We start from the raw sequence: 25,060 nt of genomic DNA on the forward strand, positions 1-25,060 counted from the left end.
CGGTTCTAGCTGTTCCCTACAACACGAGATGAGGCTGCGAGTTGAGGGTAAGAAGGTCTGGTTAATTGAGCACAAAGGCATTTCTTTTATACACATTTTCAGGCCAGGGGCACACCCCCTGGGCCTGATGGTACACAGGGACAAAAGGGACACAAACCAATGGGAACAATAATCACAGTAACACTCCCACATACAGTCAGCAAGCCCTCCCCCTCTGCCTGTGATATAATTAAGCTAGCTAATGGAATAACTTAATTATCCACAGTCAGCAAATATCAATTTTTACCCAAAAACACAGAAAACACCCCAAAACACCACATATCCCCAAATTATACATCTTTGGATAGCCCTGATCTGGGTGAACAACATATCCAAAAATCATCCAGATCAGAGCAGGGGTTCAAAAGTTGTGTGGAAGTCATATTTGACCGACCGCACGCACATTTTCATGCCCAAAAAAGTTCCAGAGAATTTGGCTGTGCGGCCGGTCTATTTACAATAGTTCAAATACTAAGTTCCGTTCAAATGCACGAACGGGGGCCGTTCGTGAAAATACTCAAAGTTAAAGTGGCGTTTGAACTGTCGAACGCACTTTGATTTCCATCAAAGTGTTGAAGTCTGGAGAAGGTAAAGTTCAGCGGTGTTCATTCGCATATCCAATTTGAGTTCCATGAACTCGACCACCAAACACAGCTGAATGCGTTCGGCTGAATTAAAATGGCCGCCGCCACGTGTTCGTATGTCGAATGGCGGCCACTTCGACTACTTCGGCTGTATCCGAAGTGGCACTTCGAAAGTGCAAATCCGTTCCAATAGTTTTTAGAGGGGCAAAAACAGTACTTTAGAATCCAATATGCACAAATGGAGTTTTTAAAAGGCAATACACCCCAGGGGCCATAGTCACAGGGCAAGCAGGCCTCTCCAAAACCCAGTGGCAAAGTGCAATTCGTCACACACATGAGTTATTAATTATTATACAACTAAAAAGGTCAGTAGTTTTATAAAATCTCAAATTTCCTACCGAGCAGGGCAGTGTGGCAGCGGTACAAGGTGGGTTAGTGTATAGATTGCAGGCTGTGTTTACCCATGCATTGTGACACCAAGTCAAGTATTGTAGAAACAAGAGGTCTCTCGCACTCCCTCCACATTCAAGGACCTGGGGTTGGCTAAACTTCAGTAAAGTAATAGGAAAACAGAACGGTCGATGCACTCAAGGTGTGTATCAAGCAAGTTATTGGAGGACACAGCAATGTTCTGACCTCCACGGAAATCTTGATAAAGTTTGACAAAGCCCTCAGTGGAGACCGAGACATCGCTGTGATCCTCAATAAACCTGCCTTACATACACACCTAAAGGGCTTGGACCATTCTGTTTCTCTTACACCTTGTCTCAGCATGACACTAGCAAGTTGTCTCCTTTTCGAGAGTCACCCAGTGTAAGTGGACCTACACCACTCACAGGTCCAGAGTACACAGGTCTATATATTGCTATCAAATTAAGAGGCGTGTGTGACAAAATCACATTTTTGGGGTATTTATTTCAGGTCTGCATTCAGCAATTATTTCGGAGAGAAAACAGAACACAGAGAGCGGGACTTTGTCATTGAGTGTCTGGTACCCTAGACTGGCCACGCGATTCCCCGGGGCCTCTTCCGATGACGTCTATTCCGCTTTCCCCATTCGCCAGGAGAGCGCTATTTGGTGTGGCTACTCCTGTTACACCAGTAAACCAACGCTAATGCTGAGACCCAAAGACAGTTCAACGTTTTGGGACTATTTGGAGACTTTCGAACTGACCGACCGCGACCACCGAACGCGTGGAACTATTTTGGGCATTCGTCTTGTGCACGGTCGGTCGAATATTTACCTCTGTGGCGTTTCCGCTGGGAACGTGGGATCAGAGCGCTATTTTGCCATGTTGGGCACTCTGGAGCCAGCTATCTGGACATATATGTGGGGGTTGTTGTTATGTATTTCATATTTCTGTATTTTCTGCTGAGTCAAGGTGACTCAGGTTTTCATGTGGGCGTGTTGTGCGAGTTCCCGTGGGTGTGTGTTATGTACCTTGACTTGCATAAAAGCCAGCCATTTGGCCGGATAAAACATTCCTGTTGTACCCGTCATCTAGTCACGACTGATGCTTTGGTATCCGATTGCCGCGTTGCGGTGTTTCTCTTCTCTGCTCGCTAGGATTTTGGTAATGAAAATCCTGGATATAAGGGCTATAATCACAAAGTCCCATGCCGGTTTGGGATTATGCGAAAGAATGGGTATTCGGGATACCAGCGTTCTTTACAGCGTGAAATAAATAAAATGTGAAATAGTGTGCTGTTTGGTGGACCTTGAAGAGATTAATACACATGTACCAGACAAAGGAGAATCAATTGATCTATCCTTGACCCAATCAGGTTGGCTTCCACTTTGAGTTAAGAGATAAAATCCCAGGAGAATAAGCCAGTCTAGATCCACTCCTCGCGTGGTGCACGGCATTGTAAATGGGAGCTGACATCCTCCCTCTAGTCTAAGGACATTAGTTAATGCCTTCTACAGTGAATCACGTTCAGTGTTATGTGTCTAATTAGGGCCGGTGCAAGGATTTCTGCGCCCTAGGCAAAGATCCATTTTGCTGCCCCCTCATGTCACTCAGTCACTGACACACACACTCACTGACAGACACACACACTCACTGACACACAGACTCACACAATTTTATTTTTTGAGGCCCATCCAGGCTCCCTACCTGCCCGGGGTCCAATGTGGGGCAGCTCCTCACTCCTCCAGCGCCCTGCTGAGTATGCCGGGGCCAGAATGACGTCATATTCGTCTCACGACATCACAAATGGCGCGCGAGGGAGAAGTGAGAAGCTGCAAGGACAGCCTACTTTGCCGCCTGCCTTCTCTGTCCCTCTCCTCAGGTCAGTCCCCCTCTGCTCAGGTCACTGGCATTTGTTGGCAGAGCAGGCAACTGCCATCAAGGTAAGCAGGTGCCTGCTCTGCCTTACTTAGCACTGCTTCTGGGCCGCCCTGAGGTGGCAAGATGGCCAACTCCTGGCCCCCCCTGTGACAGGCTCTTCTCAGCACCCGCGCCTTTGGGCACTTTGAGGATCGGCCCGGCGTTGGGGGTTGGGGGGGCGGGGGAGGGGGGCAATGGCCGCTCTCCCATCGCTGCGGCTCAAGACAGGGGCAGTCAATGCCTCGTTCACCTAACGGTTTCGCCAGCACGGTCTGTAACTGTGTCTTGTACAAAAATATGCATGTCCAGGCTCATAATACCTAGAGAGATTATCCAGTGCATCATGAATTGCATTTGTCTGGTACTGCTTTCAGGACACAGAACAAGAATGAAGATGTTGTGACATCACACTTATAGAGGAGTAGTTCTGACATAACGCTTCATTTTTTTAGTTATAGAGTCAGCTCGCGTCCGCATGTCGGCAGCCCCAGGCCTCTTAAAGCCATGAATTTAGAAAACATCATTGCCAGGTTATATGGGACTTGGAATGGCCCAACTCTGGGCACCACTTCAAAATGTTTAGACAAAGGAAATTGAGACTTTCTTTTTAATAAAATATGCTTCAAATTAACGTGGATGCCCTAAAAAAAGGAACAAGTGCTTCATAGGACTCTCCAGAAACATCAAAACACGTTTAGGAGATCAAATGCCTTGAAGGCAACAGTGTACTTAGGCAGCTTGACAACAGTAAAAATTCTGATAGACAACTTTAGGAAAAGGTCTACTCTGAAACAGTCAAAACGGCTGGTTTTATTCGTAATAAATCAAAATGAAGTTTTATTGTGAAATGAAGACGGAGCGTTTCTCTGGATCTGTGTCTGAAGGACTTATCACCACTCGATGACACGTATGATATAAACATGCATGAGAAAAGTAAAGGGGGTGAAACCAAATGCCAAATGGAACTGGAATAACTCAGGACAAATAAAATAAGGCTGTAAATAGAAGGTGGTGGTTTCAGGACTCATCTTAAAAAATTAATTACATAAGCATGCGTCATATTCCTTCTTAAATGGACACTATAGTGCAGTTTAATGTAGTTGTTCTGGTGTCTATCCTGTCCATGCATAGTGTGAACATTACTGGTTATGGACACCTCTAGTGATAGTCACTGTAATATCCCAGTGATTCGTCAACTTAGAGACTATAGTTCCTACTCTGGATCTCTGGACGCAAGGACTCTATAAAATAATCCAGTCGTGTGCACATATACATTTAAAGTCTTCATCATACACTTTGGATGACATATGGTCTTCTTTTTTGGGTATATAATCCTTTTTATCCCTCCATGAGCGCACAGAATACTTGATACCGATCGAGCAGTGCCATCAAAGTTAGACGTACCTGTGGTATACAGTCGGTGTATGCAAACATCAAAGTTAGACGTACCTGTGGTATGCAGTCGGTGTATGCAAACATCAAAGTTAGACGTACCTGTGGTATACAGTCTGTGTATGCAAACATTGACTTGAAGCGATCGTCCATGCTGATATGATACAGAATACACATAACAATTTGCTTGTAGTTTTCATTATCTGGAGAGCAAGCAAACACATGTTACAAATACATGTCAAAGTGATGGACCTCAATCTACGGAGATCTCTGTAAAGATTGCGAAGGCTGAATTGGTCTCTTAGTCCACGAATGGTTAGCAGAAAATATGTCTAGGCCAGCGGTTCTAAAGCTTTGACAAGGTAAAATTAGTTCTGTAGAATGAATTTGGCAACTAATTCTTCAATAGGAAAATTAGCTTAGCTCATGCTTTAAAGGGACACTCCAACGATAAATAACTTTTTAGTAGATCTACCCCTCAATGAACACATATGCATTTAATGATGCACTTTTTTATTGACTATCTAAAAACTGGCTTCAAAAATGGCAGAGATTTGCAGAAACTGCCGGGGCATGATCTATACACCATAACCACTTCATTAAGAAAAATTTGTTTTGATGATTAGTGTCCCTTTAATGAACCCAGCACTTTCTGGACCAGAATTAGGATCACGGACTACATAATACTAGCACACCCTGCGCTACTTTGAGTCTATCTAGAACATTTTTTATTTAAGGTCTTGTATTAATGTTTGTATAAATTATCTGAACCGCCTCATACGGCCACAGATTATGGTCTCAAACGAGAGTGCTGCTAGGTTGTCGTTGTTCAGCAATTTATGATACACATAAAAGATGGACCCATTACTAAAATGACATCTAATTTTACAGATTTACAAAAAAAATAAAAATAAAAAACAAACACACACACACCTCGTACTAGTACACTAGCAAAATGAGAGGTACAGTGTCAAGAGATGGACTGCACTTTGTCAACTGAGAGACAACACTCTAGGGCTAGTAGAACATTTACTGGTGAAAAACGCGGTGTTACACAAAGCACCATAACCACTTTAGTGATTTGTTATGGTCATGGTGCCTGGGAGTCTGTATTGGCAGAATTGCCCTTTGATTATCTCCTCCTCTGTTTGAGTTGTATCTCTATCCCCAGCATTGTCACAGGTGTATCAATAGCCAGCTCGGGTATTTCTGTGCCAATTTGGGTTCTAACGCCAGCAGCCAAAGGTGTACACACAATAAGAAGTGAATAGATTATGGAATAAAGTAACCAAGAAATCTAAAAACCAATCTCTCTCTGTGACGCGATGAATACAGACTCCTGGAATAGGGTTTAACATACGAACATTGGAGAACCAATCGTTACTTATCTCTTTATGATTACCGACATCTCAAATACAGGCAGTAAAGGGCCATCTATTAAAACGTGGACTTTCATGCAGGCCCCCAAAAACATCGCTCTTGCATGCAGGGAATGAGGCCATAAAATATGAAATTTAGCCTTTTACAATATTCAGAGAATATTTCCCTGCAGAGGTCATTTATTCCTATTACCATAACTGCCCATTAGCAGCTGCTAACGTTTTATGGATAAAATTGCTCCAATAAAATATTTTCAGCTAAGAAATAACAGCTGGGATACAGCTGGATAATTTGGGTGGTAAATTCAAATAATGATTTTTGTTTGCCAATTAGGACTAAGAAATAAATTCCAGTGGGTTGGGAGTAGGACCTGACTTTGGCTTCATTGGTTCCAATGGCTTTATCGGAGGACGAGAAAGAAACACAGTGGGCGATGGACGTGCATGCTTTGCCAAGTTTTGAGAAGGCGAACGGCGCATTCGAAACTTTACAATATCAATATGTACACTCCAGCTCCAGTGTGCAGATCACAGAGCAGTGGCCCCCACCCCCAACCCAGTCCTCGTGGACCACCTCCATTTAAATAAAAAAGGGCAATACATAAATCCTGGACTGCTGGTGGTCCATGAGGACTGGGTTGGAAACCACTGATGTACAGGATTCACTCATTGAGAATCAGACTTCAGGGCCAACTTCGATGTATTCTGGTCATTTTGCATCGTGTAATAGACCATATACGTCAACTGCATTGGAAAATATGGATGTTTCAGAGACATGTGTACAAGTATGACCGTAGACTTGTTCTATGGCTACACAGACCACTAGATTGCCGATAAAGATATAGCATTATATACACTGCCCAAAGAGTCAAAATATCTTCTCAATCTTTTACAATAAATGCAAGTCCAACCGAGTAGACTTCATATAACTTTCCCAGGCTGGTCCGCTAAGATGTTCCCTGAGAAGGATCATCTGTCCCATGCGAAGAGAAAGGCAGGACAAACACATGGGTAATTTATGGCCAACAAACATGAATGCTACGCATTACAGTAGTTCCCAACCCAGTTCCCAAAGCAGTCAACAGGCTAGGATCTCAGCATTTTCCAATTCAGTTCAGACACAGGACATAACCTGGGCTGATAATGTACTTTGAAGACTGGCTTGGAAACCCCTGGTCTAGGGTCTACAGCATTCTCACACTACATCTTCCATAACTGCAAGTCAAGGCCAGAAAATAACTAATGGTAAGAGCTTGGATAAACTGTGAATAATGGCCTAATGTTTCAAATGTATTGGATCTGCTAAGATTACAAGTCCATAGGCTGCTGCATGTACATCAATCCATGACTAGTACTATCTGCTACCGCCCTTTAGGAGTTGCGGGATACCGCCCACGTCATTACGGTGTCAGGGGGTAATGGCACAAAAGGAGAAAGCCATCATTAGGTGATTGCACCTGTTAAAAAGGCTATTCCTTTCCCTTTCATTGCCAAAAGCAAAAACTCTTAAAGAAGGAGTCGTAATAAGACCTCCTGATAGAACAACATTTGTCAAATCCACTGAAAATATTTCAAATGCTGAATGCACGTTCCAGCACTTAGTGCATGGGTAAATTTTTGCTGGTGTGTCAGTATAGCAGTTGGTGTGTAGCTATAGGTCATTCCCAGTCTGGAGCCTCTCACTCTGTTCTATGATGTCTGATCTTATCCCATAAAGCCCTGTCCTCCTGGAGCCTCTCATTCTGCTCTATGGGGTCTGATCTTATTCCATAAAGCTCTGTCCTCGGTATGTGAACCAGTCTGGGGCCCTCTCACTCTGCTCTATGGTGTCTGATCTTATCCCATAAATTCTGTCCTCCTGGAGCCTCTCACTCTGCTCCATGGCGTCTGATCTGCACTTCACAGATGCACTACGCACTAACAACATCAACGTACATTGAATACACCTGCACTCACTTATACACATTACACACCCCTCTGGAGCCTCTCACTCTGCTCTATGGTGTCTGATCTTATCCCATAAAGCCCTGTCCTTGGTATGTGAACCAGTCTGTGTGCAGTGATTGGCTCAGCTTCCCCTTGAAATCCAGTCAGGACAGAACTATCAATAAATATACATATATTTACAAATAGCTGTAGTTCCAAGGTACGCTCAAGTGCAGTCCGTGTACTCTCTTTGTACCATCATTAGAACGTAATAGAGTTAAATAAATAATTAAATGTGATTTAGCTTAATAAGGTAACTTTCTATTAAATTTAATTGGTTCTGAAATAAAACCATTATAAAACAATCATTTACTGATATTTGGGATAATACGACTCCCTTGGATCCTGAAGCTAGCTCGGTAGCGTCTCTCCATCTCATGTATGTGGCAACGAATATTAACTAAAAAATATTAAGAAATCAGATTAAAGGGATTTGCTGAGCCGGACGGAATGTTTGGCCGAAGTTGATAAAAGGGTAGGTTTTACCAATAATCTTGCACTTTCAACAAACCAAGCGCAAAATGTAATCCTTCACGAAGTTCTCTCCTTTAAGATACTGTGACTCCCGGGGCACTTTTCGCACAGGTTCGATTGAAAACATGTGGCCGTTTAGGTCTCCAGCAAAGAAATCCTGAACATAATTGGGAGTTCAGGAGGAAGCATAAATTTTACTGCCATTAGTAACTTCAAGAAAGGCCGATATGACTCCAGCTCATTCATATGATACGACATGTGCTTCTCGTTAGAGACTTTGCCCCGCGTGACCTTGCTGTTTTGTGTGATTGGTAAGGTATGAATAACTGCGGTTGCCTCTTCTGGAGCTACAAAATAAAGAAGAAGATTGCCACACGGTGTACTGTGGATCTCATTTAGTTGGTTTTCTCCTGGATCCTTGTAGACTATTTAATCAGAGCTCTTGGTATAAGAACGCCTATATTAAAGCAGAACTGGCACGGGAGAAATTTGTACAGAAACCAAAAACCCAATAAAAAATATCTACGGTTTGTGCAATGAGTTATTTAAATTCCATCTTGTTTTTGAATTAATGTCATGTGTTTGGTTGTATTGGCACAGCCAGGGCATACCATGTAAATGAACGTAATGATGCTGTGCCAGGCAGAGTGAGGGAGATATATCAGCGATGCCAGGAGCATCGTGGGTCAATGACTGATCTAGTCATGGAAATCGTGCAGGGCTAAGTGTAGCAAATCCATTTTAACATATGGCTAACTACCAGCTGCATATATAAAATTGGAGAATATGTACGCAGTTTAGCATCATCACCTGTGTCTGGCACACGCCTGGGTTTGCTAACGGTAATTAGAAAGTTTACTCAAAATTCACAGCAATTAGGATAATATTTAAATCTTAGACCTGGCATATACAACATAAAAATATTTATCGTCCTCCACTCCCACAAAAATAACAACAAAAAGACAGCCCTTCAGCATCGGACTTATTCCAAATTTCATGCACTACCAAGACATTGGCTTCAATGCCATTTGCAAGTGAGCTGAAAGAATCATGCTAAATCTTCCCACTGTCCGAGCGATTTCTTTCATTCAAGCCCAATAATGGCTGCCTCCACCCGCAGGTCAACTAAGTGTCCGCACTCGGGGAATGCCACCATGTCTACTATAGGTTCTATAAACTAATCTACAGCTCACCAGCAGTGACAGTCAGATTAAATCTGGTGTATTCAATCTAGGATTTTCCAGCTGCCATCTTTACTTTGGACAGAAGAGATATTCACAGGCTTTGGGTCTTGTGACGCACATTTTAAGTTCGGTTTGTAGTTTTATTTCTTTTTTAAACCTAACACTTAAAGTACTATGATCACTAGAGTGCGCTGAAGTGGCTCTGGTGCAAGAAGTGTCTTGGCATCCCACCATTTAAGTGGTCAAAAAGTGTCACTTTTAACCTTTGATCTGCCCACCCCCATTCTAGTCATAAGAAAGCTGGTAACTCCTCAGCAGGTATTTCCATTAGCCCAGCAGTGATCACTCCCAGCCAAAGGGCTAAGCCCTGTACAACGTGGCTGTCGCAAGTAGCGGAGGTCAGGAGCAGTACCTGTCGGACTCCATGTAAGAAGTCAAACTGAGGAATTCGTCAGTCTGACTAGGGGTGATTGCCAGACAGTGCTAGCTTACAGTTTTTTACCTATTACAGTGCCCAGTCTATGGGTGATTGTCAGATTGTCAGTTTTCAACCTATTACAGTGCCCAGTCTATGGGTGATTGTCAGATTGTCAGTTGTCAACCTATTACAGTGCCCAGTCTATGGGTGATTGTCAGATTGTCAGTTTTCAACCTATTACAGTGCCCAGTCTATGGGTGATTGTCAGACAGTGCAAAGTCTGATTATGGCGTGTGCAATCCCTGCCTTAGTCACACCTCCAGTGGGGGGCAGGGCAATGGAAAGCCAAGGACCCTCATTCAGTGTTAGACTGCTCAAAAATTGTACTGAATGGAGGGATAGTGCCAGGGCACTTCAGGCATGATAACCCTTTCAATAAAATGGAATAGTTGAATACTTAATTGAGAGACAGTGCTATTGGACTCCAGGCACTATAACCACTTAAATGAGATGGAAAGTTTATAGTGCCAAATTCAACATAAAACCAAGAAGGATATTCATCAGAAGTCCTAACAGTGAAACATCACGGCTACTGTCGGCCTCAGACTTCATAGTAAACGTATTGGATTCCTGGCCAGACATTGCTAAACATTATTATTATTATTATATTTATAGAGCGCTGTCAAATTCCGCAGCGCTTTACAATGGGTGGACGAACAGACATGTAGTTGTAACCAGACAAATTGGACACACAGGTACAGAGGGGTTGAGGGCCCTGCTCAATGAGCTTACATGCTAGAGGGAGTGGGGTAAAATGACACAAAAAGGTAAGGATAGTATTAGACTAGTGACAGTTGCAGAAGAGGAATCAGTCAGGAGCTATTAACAGTTTAATTGATTCGCTTTTATGAAGAAGTGGTTTTTTAACGATTTTTTTAACCCCTTAAGGACACATGACGTGTGAGACACGTCATGATTCCCTTTTATTCCAGAAGTTTGGTCCTTAAGGGGTTAAGGAGTGGAGACTGGGTGAGCATCTAACGGAAGAGGGAAGCGAGTTCCACAGGAACGGTGCAGCCCTCAGGAAATCTTGAAGGCGAGCATCAGAGGTGGGAGTACAGACAGAAGATAGACGTAAGTCTTCAGCAGATCGTAAGGGCCTAGACGGGACATACTTGTGTATAAGGGAGGATAGATAGGTGGGAGCAGCATTATGTAGAGATTTGAAAGCAAGAACCAGAATTTTAAATTGAGCTCTATATTTTATAGGAAGCCAATGTAGGGACTGACCGAAGGGTGAGGCATGGGAGGTGCGGGCGGACAGGAAGATGAACCGCATTCATTATGGACTGTAACGGCGCAAGTTGGGAGCACGTAAGACCACTTAGAAGCGGATTACAGTAGTCAAGGCTAGAAAGGACAGTGGAATGTACCAACACCTTAATCGCATCTGGCGTTAAGTATCGTCGGATGCGCGCAATGTTTTTGAGATGGAAATGACAGGATTTGGCGATAGATTGAACATGAGGCGTGAAGGAGAGGTCGGAGTCAAAGAGAACACCTAGGCAGCGAGCCTGCGTGGTGGAGCTGATGGTAGCACCATTGACTTGGAGGGAGACAGACACAGGAGTAACAACACTTGAGGGAGGAAAGACCAGAATTTCAGTTTTGGTCAAGTTTAGTTTAAGGAAGTGGGCAGCCATCCAGTTAGAAATAGCAGAGAGGCAGTCAGAGACACTAGTCAAGTGGGACGGGGAGAGATCAGGAGAGGACAGGTAGATTTGCGTGTCATCTGCATAGAAATGATATTGGAAGCCAAAGGAGCTGATGAGTTTACCAAGGGAGGCAGTATAGATGGAGAACAGTAGGGGACCAAGGACTGAACCCTGGGGGACATCAACAGAGAGGAGTTGGGGAGAAGAAGCAGAGCCAGAGAAAGAAACACTGAAAGAGGGCTGGGAAAGGTAGGAGGAGCACCAGGAGAGAGCAATATCTTGTAGACCGATATTGCGGAGGATGAGTAGAAGCTGTTGATGATCAACTGTGTCAAAAGCCGCAGACAGGTCAAGGAGAATTAGGATAGAGTAGTGACCACGAGATTTTGCAGCGAGTAGATCATTGGATACTTTGGTCAGTGCCGTTTAAATGGTGGGCGGCAGAACTAGTTACATTATTCTGCTTCATTTCAGACATCTTCTTGTCTTCCAGGAGTTATCGTTCACATCTCTTGTCGGACGTTGGTTTCCTGTCCTAGTCTCTATCCGGCCTACGATCTAATGGAATGTTTTATCAGTTCTGTATCGCCTAGGACAGCAACCTGTAGGCCAGTTATTCATTGCACTACGTAGCCGTTTAATCTTAATTACTACCATCGCAAGGCGGGTAGAACGAGAATGTTCTAAAAGGTTTTTGATCTCTAAGTTGGTTAAACTCAGACGTTTTAGAAAACTCTGGTTATGGTATAGCTTTAAACTTAAGCACAACAAAAGAAATTAGATCTTATATTAAAATGACCAGATTTAATCATTCCAAAACAAAGTTGTGATGTTATTAAAGACATAGAGGTAAGTAAAATCCCTCCCATGCCAGTTATTGCAGAGAAAGTAGTGGCTAGAAGGTATTACCCTATGCGGTCACGTGACTGGCTATGGCATGATGAGGTCATTCCTTCATTCTCACCAATAATAATAATTGGCTTTAATAAAATCATGACGAAATAGAACCAGGAAATTCTGGTAGAGTTGTACAGGAATACATTCTAAGTTTATGCAGTGAGACAGAAAGAAACCAAATTGAGGAGGAGCCACGCTGTTTGCTATACTCGAGCCGGAGAATTCATTCAAATCCGCAATTTATTTTACTTTTTTGGCCAAATTTTTAAATTCACTGCAAAATCTGTGTTTAAGGTATAAACAGCTGATTTAAACCACTGAGGACATTCAGAATGTAATCTCCCCGTCTATAAACGGCTGGTCTACTAAACCAAGATAGCGCAAATCAATAAATTTTAACACGTTTTCAACTACGTGCAAAACTCTGCTGTGTTACTCACAAACGGGATTTCATGTTAAAGAGAAACACACCGCTTTGTTAATCGTCTGCGATATTCAAATTAAGCAGCAGATGTCACTGTGAGCCGCAATTTAAAAAAAAGGGAGTTTTATTTATTTAATCATTTTGCACAGCAAAGGTTCTTGGGAGCTGTAGTTCTCCTAACATCTTTCATAGGCAGAGACAAATAATTGCCCTGTGCAGATTGGAGGCAATGCTAGCCAGCTGCTCTCCCCACTTTAACTCGATTAGTGCTTGATTTAACATCTGAGAGTCCGTAGACTAGAATGAGAGTCTCCTGATTGCTACACGACTTCCTGAGTCCTGAGTCAGGCTGTTACAATGTAATAAGGGACACCAGAGGCACGCAGACCATTTCTACTCATTGAAGGGGTCTGGGTGCGCTGTCCCAGCACTCTTAATCCTGCAAAGCTTATTCTTGCAGGTTTTTTTTTATAGCCACTAGAGCCGGGGTTCTCAACCTAGTCCTCAAGGACTAAATACGGCAATTCACCCACAAGAAAAATGGAAAGTACGGTCGCTTTCAGACATAACTTCCCCTCCTACGTGTAATAATTTAGGCAAAAATAAATGAGGAGGATAAGGGAACAACGAGGTGATAATATGATCGACACTTTGCTCCTGGTGAATTCCAGTCACAACGAGCAAGGCTTCACATATAAGTAAGGAAAGTTAAAAGGGAACAGACTTTTTCTAGAAATGCCACCAATAAATAGATCACATTAAAAAAAAAAAACCAAAAAAAAAAACACTATATAAAAATCACCTCTATGGCTTGTGTTAACCTTTTTTCATATTTCTCTTTAAATTTATATTAAGTATTTAGCAAATAAAGGGACACACTTTATGGACCCAGACCAGTTCAGCTCATTGACGTGGTCTGGGTGCAGTGTCCCAGGTCTCTTATCCCTGAGCAGGTTGGGCTAAGTTCCACCAACAGAGGGCCAAAATGGACGCACCCACTTGCACGATAAAGAGCTGTGGATTTCTTTCTCCGATCACACAAATATATAGCCAATTACAGGACGCAAGCCAATAAATTATTAATAAAGTGACGTTCCCCTTTAAAGTGAGACATGCATTTATGAAATCCATCCAATCTCAGACAAGTCACAATGGTACCTAAGAGTACGGTGAGCTTGGGAAGAAGTCCTGCCTGCACCATCTTGTTTCGCAAGCCTGTGTCAAACGACAGATTGAGAAGAAGTCGCAAGGTGATGTTCAGCAAATCCTCGTGTTCGCAAGGCACCATTTGGGACAGTTTTTCAATGATATTCATTTCAGCCTGGGGACAATAAAAAAAAAAAAAAAAAAGTCATAACTCAAACCACAACCTTCATACTGAAACATAAAATAAAAAAAACAAATAAAGTCTCTAGACGGGAATTCCTTCATTCCGAGAGAAGGACACAGAAATGCCGGCAATTGATTTTCTATCGTTACCAGCAATATTAAATTCGATATTACAGAGCCACAAATTTACAGACACAGATTTTGGTTTGTCGTTACTTAGAGGGCAATGTTAATCCCTTAACTGACTCACTTACCTTTCACAAGTAAGTACACGTTTTTTCACGATTTGCAAGGGTTACTTATAGCACTGTGACCATGGTCATAGCGCTTGTAGTGTTTCATTTTGACATATTGCACATAAAGAGTTAAAGTATAAAGCTGCAGGAGGTGTGTTAGCCAGCCTGGAATATAACGTTCATTCTGTGCATATTTGGCGTTTGACCCTCATAATGGCTAATGGCTAAACTTAGGTAGAAACTTGGCAGGGGACGTGGCTTCTCAATTACGAATGTGTCACAGAACAAGGAAAATAAAAATAAAAAAAAATCTTATTGGAAGATAAGTATGATGGGTGTCAGAGGTTTTGGGCAGACTAGATGGGCCAAATGGTTCTTATCTTCCCTCATCAGGTGTATAGGGTTTTATATAGGTCCCTCATCCAAATGATGGAACAAACACTATGTAAACAGATATATTTTACCATTTACAATATTACTCAGGAATTTTTCCTCTTGTTTAGAGGCATTGATCATTTGAGCCCCCATTGATTTTATTTAAAGCCCCCCTGTGAGCTGCAGTGAGAGGACATGGTCTGGGTGCCTTGAGAGCTCCATTTATTATTCGCTCCTTTTATCACCTGATTTTATACATATTTCGGTTCACATCAAAACATAGCTAGATCTCCACAATATATACGTATCTACTACTATAAACAAAAAATCCCATGTAAGACGAATGATCGTAAATTCTTAGAACACATGCGGTTTGCAAACTGATAAGCCAACTTCATGTTCACAGAATATATATATATAAAAAAAATAATAATATCCCAAGAATGCGTGCAATACAAATTCCACTAGAAGAGCATGGTGTGCTAAGACATATTTAATATAAAATCAGCGACTTTAGAATAATCTCCTATTATGTTGGTTTATAATACGGTAATAAAATCATTGGCGTGGACACAAAGCCAGATGGATAAAGGACATCTGGAGTCCAGGACACGCTACGAAAACTAATAGCAAAGGTATCACCTTGGTAGGGGATCAACATCCAACAATAAAAACCATGGCACATGCATATATCTTTATAATAATAATAATAAAATAAAAGGTTTCATGCAGTACTTAAATTGAGGACTAAATCAAATCTAAAAATACCAGAGTGAAAGACGAAAAAGAAAGCGTTATGAAGCAGTGTCGCTGTTGTAAGAGTATCTCTGGTTTATAGAGGAGATGGAGCAGATATTCCATTAGAGAGGGGGGACATTTACAGGAGCACCCCTTTAAAAAGGAACACCCCTTAAAATAATGTTTTTTTTCCCGCATGTTTTTATAGCCCCCCCCCATTCACCAGACTGCGTATTGAGCTGGAGTGGCGGGTACGCATGCAATTGCTTCTTTCCAAAGTTGACCTGTAATACAGCTCATTGAGAAAGGGCGAAGGAAGGTGGGCTCTCCATAAAGTGCTTTACCTTCTAACACTTACTTATTAAAATATTGCCATCCACATAGTTCATGTACCCGTCATGGTTAATAATGGCAAAAAATACTGACACGTGAAATGGCGCAGCATAAAAAAAAAAACAAATATAAATGAAACAAATGTAATACATTTAGCCATAAACTCAACAAAGTTAGTCCTGCTTGGGGGAAGTGTCCAGATGACGGCCAACTGGCTTGGGACGAAACAGGAAACGGGAGTTCCATGAGCAGAAAGCCTGGTCTGGTGGTGACGCTGGGCAGGAGGTAAGAGTCATGGACCCAGGGATGCAGGGTAGGAATATTACAAGGTGCCTTCATTGTTTAAATTATATGGACACATTGGAGAAGAGTGTTTTGGTGGGGATGAGGGATTTCAGCAAGAAAAACAAGGAATTATGGAACTTGATGGGACAGTACTGTAAGTCAGTTCTATTTAGCCCCTGCATGTGTTCGACTCATGGTGTGGGGTGTAGGATAGAATCACTAGCTATATTTCACCTAAAATACTTCGAGCACCCCCCCCCAAGAAGAAGTGATGTGGGTACTGAGCCGGAGAACCCGCAGGCTGTTACAGTAAGTATGCATGCAATGAAATATATGGTTTAGGATAAATTCGATACTATTTAAAGAAAGTTAGAATGTAAAAGGACTATTCACTCAATGTCAGTTCTCTTACTATCAAACAAATTCAAATCCCTACTATGTGAGAGGAGTCTAAAAATGGAAACAGCCAAACTGAAACCAATTTGGGGATGTATCAGTATGGGGCTAGAGGGAGAAAGGGGGTAGTATTAAGAAGTTATAGTTGTGGGTGCATTTATGGAATTAAACAGACATTATAGGCACAAAAAAAAAACCATTAGTTTAATGAAACAGTTTTGGTGTATGTGGCGAAACCAGCTTCGCCACTGTGAACTGGAGAGGCCTGGCTGCTAGCCTCCTGCCCTGCGACTACGGCCCATGGACATATTGCTCTATAAACACTATATTTGGGCATGTAATAATTTATATTGCTGCTACTGGCCCTTTAAAATCAGCGATGGACATATTGGGACTTTTGGGACTAATGTCCCTTTAAGACTTTGTAACATATCACAGTAATACTGTCTTAAATATTATGTAGGTATTTATGTGTTCAGTTAAACTGGGGATATGTAGAAATGTGTGTTTTATGTGTTAAATGTATCAGTATGTAATTTTATGTCTTTTACTGTCTTTTTGCAACCATGTGGTTAATGGAGTCTGACTCTAGTCCTAGATAATTGGATTTCCTCAATTATCTCCAGGGCAGAAGGGAGGAAGCCGGGATGCATTGTGGGGGATGTTTTACTTCTGTTTGGGCCAGATTGTGCCATGCTGCAAGCCAAGGCCCAAAAGATACTTTTAGTAACTTTTAAACCCCTGGTCGGATCCATGCCATTTTTTAATATGTTGTTCCCCTGAATGGATTGATTGTGGATATGTATTTTTATGTGAATGTGATGTATGGTTTTAAAGTTATGAAAGTTGTGTAAAAGTATATTTTACTCTGTATGCATAATGGGATTATGTGTCACACTAAGGGGAGGGGATGTGTGGGAGGTAACATCTATGTCATTGGTTCTTTTATGCCTCCCCCTGGGTGTGGCCTGTATGTGTGAGTTGGAAATAAAAGCCAGACTGGGTGTCCCAGTCTAGAGTTCTTGCTTAACCCTCAAAGCGATGTGTCGTCTCGGTCTTTGGGGGAATGGGATTGTATGCTGACTGCCAAGAGTGTAAGCCGATGTCTGCTTTTCTTGTTCAGCTGTTCCAGGGTTCGTGTGGTTCCAGTCGGGAGTTTGGTGTTCTGCAGTAGCTGCCTGTGCATCTAGAAAGGGGATTATCGCCTAAACTGGGTTTTACCCCCTTGTAAGTGAAACGGTCCGTTACAGTGTAAGTTTAATGAAACAGTTTGGGTGTATAGAACATGCACCTGCAGTCTCACTGCTCAATTCTCTGCCATTTAGGAGTTAAATCCCTTTATAAAGCTCTAGCCACACCTCTCCTGGCTGTCAATCACACAGCCGCCCTATACACTTCCTGTTGAGAGAGATCTCCTGTTTAAACTTCCTTTATTGCACAGTGTTGCAATTTCTAATTTCTACTAATATTTGGTAGAAATTGCTGCTAGAAACAGCAGCATCATCCTTGTGTGATTATCGTTGTATGGAAACACAATTCCTTTAAATATATATTTTCAGGCTTTTTTTTTTTTTTAAACACAGCAATTTACATTTGACTGAACGAACTGGTGGTAAATGAACCCCAGCTAATAGCCATTCTCCCATCATCATAAAGTACAGTAATCTTACCATATCATTCTTGTTCTCTAGAAATATGCTGAGTTTCTTCAGGAACGAAACAACGAGTATGAGAAGTTCAAAGTTCTCCCTGTCCAGAGCCTTGACTAGCATGTGGACAATATTCTTATTTCTCATCTTTAATTCCGTGCGAGTGTCCTCCGCCAGGTTCAGCAACAGATACAGCGCCACTATAGAGGGCAATAGAAGGGTGAAAATAATAAGCTTACTTTAGAAGCCTCGGATTGTGTTCCTTTATAATGCATGCATAGAACTTAAAGGAACACCAACGTGTATTCCTGACCCTATAGTGTTAAGATCTCCATCCCAATAACGCCAAAACTCACCTTACTTCCAGCACTGCACTGGCCCCTCCCCCGATCCGCCTCTGTTTCCAAGGAGAAGGGGTGGAGCCAAACTCCACCCTGGCCACACAGCATCTTCTCATAGAGATATATTGAATCAATGCATCGCTATGAGGAAAGTACAGCGTCTTCAAGCACAGTGTGCAGCACAGCCCCAGGAAGCACCTCTAGTTGCGGTTTGAGACGTTGCCACTAGAAGTCTTCCTAAGCAGAAGTGTAAACACTGCCTTTTCTCAAAAAAACAACAGGGACAGGCTATAGACAACAGTACAACTAAATGTAGTTGTATACCGTTCATTAAAGGACCCCTATAGTCACCCAGACCACTTCAGCTCAATGAAGTGGTCAGGGTGCCAGGTCCATCTAGGGTTACGCTGCCTGCTGTAAACATAGCAGATTTAGAGAAACTGCTATGTTTACATTTGGGGTTAATCCAGCCTCTATGCCTGTCTTCCTGACAGCCGCTAGAGGCGCTTCCGCAACACTCAATGCGAAAATCGCACTGAGCACGCAGAACGTCTATAGGAAAGCATTGAGTAATGCTTTCCTATGGGCCTTTTTAATGCGAGCGCGCTGCTCTGGCTGCGCATGTGCATTCAGCTCCAGTCGGAGGGGGAGGAGAGGTCCCCAGCGCAGAGGGAGCCCGGCGCTGGGTTAAGATAAGTGGCTGAAGGGGTTTTAACCCCCTTCAGCCCAGCGGGAGGGGGACCCTAAGGATTATATGGTGTCAGGAAAAAGGGTTTGTTTTTCTGATACTATAGTGGTCCTTTAAGCTGTGAGCTTCAAAAAAAAGTTTATTCAAAAATGTATTTGGCCCCTTAACCCAGCAGATGCTATATAAATGGACACTCCAGACCCCTAAAGCAAGTTACTTGCTGAAAAGTATGCATGTATGAAGAGTGGGTCTTATTTATTTTACAAAAGTGCAGATTTCAATAGAAATTGTCACTTTTATCAATGAACCTGGTTACACCCACTGGCTGTCAATCAGATAACCGCTCCTGTTACTTCCTGGTTTGTTTAGCTCAGTGGAGATAAACTCAAGAGAAAGCAACTACCCAGAGCACCTGCCTTGCAATGACTTCTCATTGAGCTGTATTGGGAAGGCTGTGATTGGACAGCCACAGAAAGTCTGGGCGGGGTTAGAAGGGGAGGGCCTGCAAAGGCTGCAGACAAGAGAACTACATGTATTACAAGCTGTTGGTAGACATATCCCAATGACAAAATGTAGAATACGTTGTCATTTCAGGAATATTTACTAAACAGTGATCTTTGTTTATTTTGTATTTGGGGATTGGAGTGCCCCTCCAAGTACTTATTGTGGTGAGTAAGTATAAAGCTCCCGTAATGCACGGGGGCCTGTGTAGAGAATTTCAAGGCATTATTTTACCACCAGCAAAGGATACATTAAGGAGAAATCCCACGTAAAGAGGAGCTCACCTCGTAGAAGCTGTTCTTGTTTAACAAGTAACCCTTGGTATTTCTTATAAGTCTTCTCATATTCCTTTTTCAAAGTCTGATTATCCGGTTCGTCATCAAGTGATCAGATCAGTTAAGGAGAATTGGTTCTATGATTAACAAGTTCTAGATGAGAATGTGAATGGTGGTTAAGAGACTGCCGCCCGTCGGCTAGCTAGCATTACTATTAGATCTACTCAGATTGTACCATAAATGGACGTAGCCAAAGGTTCTCGTATATCCGTCTAGTCAGAGGGGGTCTTACTTGGCATGCATACACAGTGCACGTACTTGTACAGTTATAGAGTTAAGGAGGAGAAAGGGTAGATCTGAGTGAGGGTCCTCGGCCTCCCACAGCTCAGGCCCTCACTGTGGCTACTGGCATGAGGCAGAATGTCTCCTTAGCCATAGATCCAGCGGGGGCCGGGCTGCGTGCAGTCTAGTAAACTAATTCCGTGTGAAACTATTCAAAAATGGTTAATGCGGAACAATGGGACTTCACGTACCATAACCACTTGAATGACATGAGATTGAGAAAAAAAATTGCAATAGCAGGTAGCAGTTACTAAGGCAAGGTATTACCAAGCTTAAAAAAAAATAAAAAATAAAAAAAAATATATAGATTCATTCACAGGACAAAAAACATAAAACAATAATAATCTTGACTAAATTAAAAGACCCCAATATAAAACATGGTACAAGTTTGAGCGCCTGTTCTAAAGGATATCCTGGAACGGAAATTAACAAGGGGAATGGACGATTTTAGTTATGAAGAAAGGCTAAAAAAAAAATCTGAAAATATCTCAAAGGGATATGGTAAATTAGAAAAATATGTCCAGGACCAATACAAAATGCTCTCTTAATCTGTCCAATAATAAAACTGTAAATAGGACACGGGGACACTCACTTGGGAGGAAAAAATGAGATTTCACTTACAGCAGAAGAGAGGGTTCTTCACGGTGAGAACAATAAAGATGTGTTTTATTGTGTCAGATTCTGGCCAGATTTAGGTCTTCAAATTGGGCATTTCACTTCTTTTGGATCAACAGGAAGATGTGTGAAAGGCTCACCGTGCTGAAGGTGCATATTTTCCAGACTAGATTACTATGTAACAATGTATATAATATAAGCCATGGTTACAAATGGCCAAGTCGAGATGTCACACAGCAAGCAAGTGAACGGATTCTTAACCGATGAGTGTACGTTTGGCTAAAACACGTTGTAACGGAAGAAAAACCCACAATGTGTTTGAAGCAGATTTTAAAATGATTTTTTGGAGCAGCGCTAGGTGACACACAGAATGACAAAGACCCAGCGTTTCGCTTACATTTCCCCCAAGTTAAACAGCTTCCGGGCAGCTCACAATGTATTGAACATGTTACTGATCAAGCCACAAGACTGCAACGAAGGACAGCAAGTCTTCTCCTTGACGTTTCCCCAGAGCCTTGTTTTAGGGTCTTTTTGTAAAACCTCCCTAAGCGATGTCATTTCATGTGGGGAGTAAAACGTTAGAGTGGTAAAATAATGCTATTAACTGGGGAAGAACAAAAAAAGAACTTCTAAGATCCTAACAGGAAGAGGCCAAGAATAGTCTCCACCAATCGGGAGCACCTCAATATTGGTCTACAGGGGGTCTATTTGTATCCTATCAATCCTGCAGCAGGAGTGTAGGAGGCAAGCAGTTTAACCCCCAATATTATATGGGAATAGAATATTCTGATTGGTGCAGCCTACTGTGCGTGACTTCGAGGGAGAGAGGAAATCTTGTTTAACAAAGGATATCTGATCGTTTCTTCTTGGACAATTCTTCTTGCCAAAGTTCGTGTCTCTTCAACTCGTGATCAATGATGTTCATGCAGAGTGCGCCAATTTTGTAATGCGTGATCAACCCATGGAACTGAGAAAAACTAGGAAGGAAAATAGAGTGTAGATGTAAATTCTGATCTTTCTTCATAGATGTGACATTTAAAAAACAAAACAAAAAAACATCTCTCTGCCAACAGTACTGCTGGTCGTCAATGGAACGCTTCTCGATTGCACAAAGAAGCAATCTCCTGTTACGTCCTGCATTGGGTAGCTCAGTGGATCTAAACTCAAAAGGCAGCAATTAAAGCAGCCTTCAAAGTGTCCTCAAATCAGTGTATTGTTGAAGTAGTATGCAAAAAAATAAAAAGCCCCGTCTGGTGAAACGCGTTAGTGCTTTTATGCTGTGTATTTTTTTATTTTGGTCTTAAACTATTTATTTTTTTTAGCTACACTTGGACCTTCCTCTTTTCTTGCATACTACCTCAACAATTTACAGATTTGAGGACACAGAACGCGTTGCTTCACTACATCCCCTTTTATTAATGGTTATTCAGTTGAAGTGAGAAGAACCGTTTCCATTTGCTTATTTTAGACTAGAATATAAAATGAACGTTAAATTTCATTGGTGTCTCATTAATTAGCAAACATTGGCCTTAAAAGTTACTGGACGGTCAGTGGCATACCTATTAGGGGCAAAAGTTCACTCACCAAAGGCTAGTGGAGAGTGGAAATGTGTATATTTATATATTATTTGGTATTTAGCAATCTATTTCTCACAAATAGGAAGCCTTCGTTTAATAAGCTTTCCAAATGGTTTATCTACGGAAGTCCCCAATAAAGTCTATAGGAATTTGTGTAGATAAATCATTTGGAAGGTGTTTCTAACAGTATTGAATCATTTGGGGAGTTTATTAAACCGAGGTATGTTTGTTTTCTGACAGCCCAGGTAAAGTTAGATAAAGATGAAGTGCGGTGTGAGAGGATATGGCAGATTTTATCTGTGTTTTTATGCACTATGGAAATCCTCCGTTGCTTTTTAAAGAGTGTCGTCAATCCAATTTTTTTTTTTTGCCATGCAGTTTTATAACTAAAGACCCTGTAGGTTTTTTTTCTGGTTACTTTAAGGGTTATTGAAGATGTCTGGTGTTTGTATATCTATGGTAAAGGAGCGTCACCATTTCTTTCAGCCTCCGTTCCACATTCTGTTGCTTTGTTAGGTTTATAGTGTGTTGGGGCCTGCGCGTTTTACGACTGACATTTAGGGAGGTTCTTGAATCTTACCTGGAGAAACAGAAGTAGATATAAATGATGTTTGTTGCGAGCTCCACGCTCTGCTTCCAGTCTTCTCGCAGTACTCTGGCCAACGCACCCAGTGCGGTCTCTGTATGGCAAAACAAACCGTTTCATGGTTACAATATAAACACGCAATAAAGTAAAAACTTGATATTACACTACAACGGGCATCACATTTTAACTTCTTGTTTTATAAAAAACTAGTACATTTAAAGAAACTTAATGATTGTTTTAAAGGAAATACAGGGACTTTTTATATATATATTTTTTTTTATAAAATGTCACATTATGTGCCTGGGCAGCCATGTTGGCCAACACATGTGAGTGAGACCATAAAGACTGCTATATTGGATTTATCCATCTATGCAGTATTATGCTATGGTTTTCCCTGTCTTTTATGCATAGGAGTGATACCTACTGACATACACTGTATGGGGAGTGAAATCTACTGACATACATTGTATTGGGTATTTATCCTTTATATATATATATATATATATGCACATAGGGTGAACACATCATACTTTTGTATATTTGTTAAAAGCGCTGCACACTTTCTTGTATTGCTGTACAGAAACACTCTGACTGAGGGGCCATCAAAGTGTCCTCAAACACCAGCAGGAGTCGTCGTCATCAAAAATACAATATGTCTGCTGGATTCCACGGTGATTGACGCACAGTTAGTACTTGAGTATTTTTTGAGAACAGGGAACTTTGATAACTCTCTCCCAATGTGTGCCCTGGCTGTGTCAGGACTGAACTGGATTATGAGATCTATAATTCAAACTTGAAAGTGCTCTTCACCACCCAAATGCAAAATATATAGAAATCACTGTTTATTAGATAATCCAAATGTATGCATTTAATTATGCGTTTTTTTCACTGGGTGTATATCTGAAAACCACTTGCCGTACCTGCAATTCTAGTCGGCTGCCCTTTGTAAGCCCTCCCCTTCTAACCCCGCCCAGACGTTCTGTGGCTGTCCAATCACAGACTCCCAATGCAGCTCAATGAGCAGCCTCTGAGCATCACATGAAACAAAGATTAATGCTGTTTTCAATGTTTGTTCCAATTGTATTAATTCTAAAGAAAAGACCGTGCCTTTTCCATAACAGAGTACACCCAACGTATTGAGAACATGAATGTACATAATGTGAGCAGACTGACATTAAATTACCATTATGCAGCAATTCTTCCAGATTGTCAGGGTTACGCGCCAACTGCAGGATTAATGCTGAACCTCGGACTTTATCGGCAATATCTTCATACAAAAGTTCTATGTATTCATCCATATCGTTAATATTAGCGATTTCGTCAATCTGGGAAAATTAAATAAATGGTTATGGCAAGATAGATTTGTTTAGTCAAGTCAAAAAAAAGTTGATGGTCTGACATTTCGACTTCTCGTCAATTTCCTTGGCATTTAGATGCTCCATCTTATGATGCTGAATGATGGGATGGAACAAAATAATGTAAACAGTGAAATGGTAGTGAGACCATGTCAAGACCCGGGTACATGACAGCCGTGTGCCGAAAAGTATTTATTTACAAAACAGAACTCATGGGCACATTTTTGCGTTCCCATTTCGAAAGGAAGCCCTGGACGTGGCCTTCTGCCTTACCTCGGTGCCTTCAAAGGTTGGGGGGTCCTTCGGTTTGGCGGATGACTTTTCTTTTTTTTCTGTCAAAGAAAAGGAAATATGAAGATCAAAAGGTCATTTATTTGTTCATGTCTGAATAGTAAGAGATGGTCTGAAACCCATGTTGGCTCACGTGCTGCCAATATGAAGATTTTTATGGATTATATAAATGCAGTAAATCTTAAGCCCAGGCTTGCCCGCCTCCTTCGGCACAATGGGGTATAAAAGGTTAGTAAATCTCTTTATTCAATGGAAACGGGGGAGGGTTCAATAATCTAAATAGCTGGTCTAGTAGTGTTAGAAAACATGTTTGTATCCCTAACCCC

The 25,060-nt window shown here is 41.8% G+C and overlaps 1 protein-coding gene across 2 annotated transcripts in view; it reads right to left on the reverse strand.

Annotated features, from left to right (window-relative positions):
• Window positions 1–25,060, reverse strand: part of KIFAP3 (kinesin associated protein 3) — a 115,470-nt gene that overhangs the window by 48,163 nt on the left and 42,247 nt on the right. For both annotated transcript variants that reach the window (XM_063427121.1, XM_063427120.1), the window contains exons 4-11: window positions 24,717–24,775; window positions 24,272–24,413; window positions 23,083–23,182; window positions 21,778–21,902; window positions 19,978–20,076; window positions 18,185–18,363; window positions 13,981–14,143; window positions 4,448–4,548 (exon numbers count right to left, since the gene is read on the reverse strand). In XM_063427121.1, the coding sequence (XP_063283191.1) occupies window positions 4,448–4,548; window positions 13,981–14,143; window positions 18,185–18,363; window positions 19,978–20,076; window positions 21,778–21,902; window positions 23,083–23,182; window positions 24,272–24,413; window positions 24,717–24,775 (968 nt within the window). The remainder of the gene's footprint in view (window positions 1–4,447; window positions 4,549–13,980; window positions 14,144–18,184; window positions 18,364–19,977; window positions 20,077–21,777; window positions 21,903–23,082; window positions 23,183–24,271; window positions 24,414–24,716; window positions 24,776–25,060) is intronic.

This window comes from Pelobates fuscus, chromosome 7 (assembly GCF_036172605.1).
Source record: "Pelobates fuscus isolate aPelFus1 chromosome 7, aPelFus1.pri, whole genome shotgun sequence".
In the NCBI taxonomy this organism is placed as follows: Eukaryota; Metazoa; Chordata; class Amphibia; order Anura; family Pelobatidae; genus Pelobates; species Pelobates fuscus.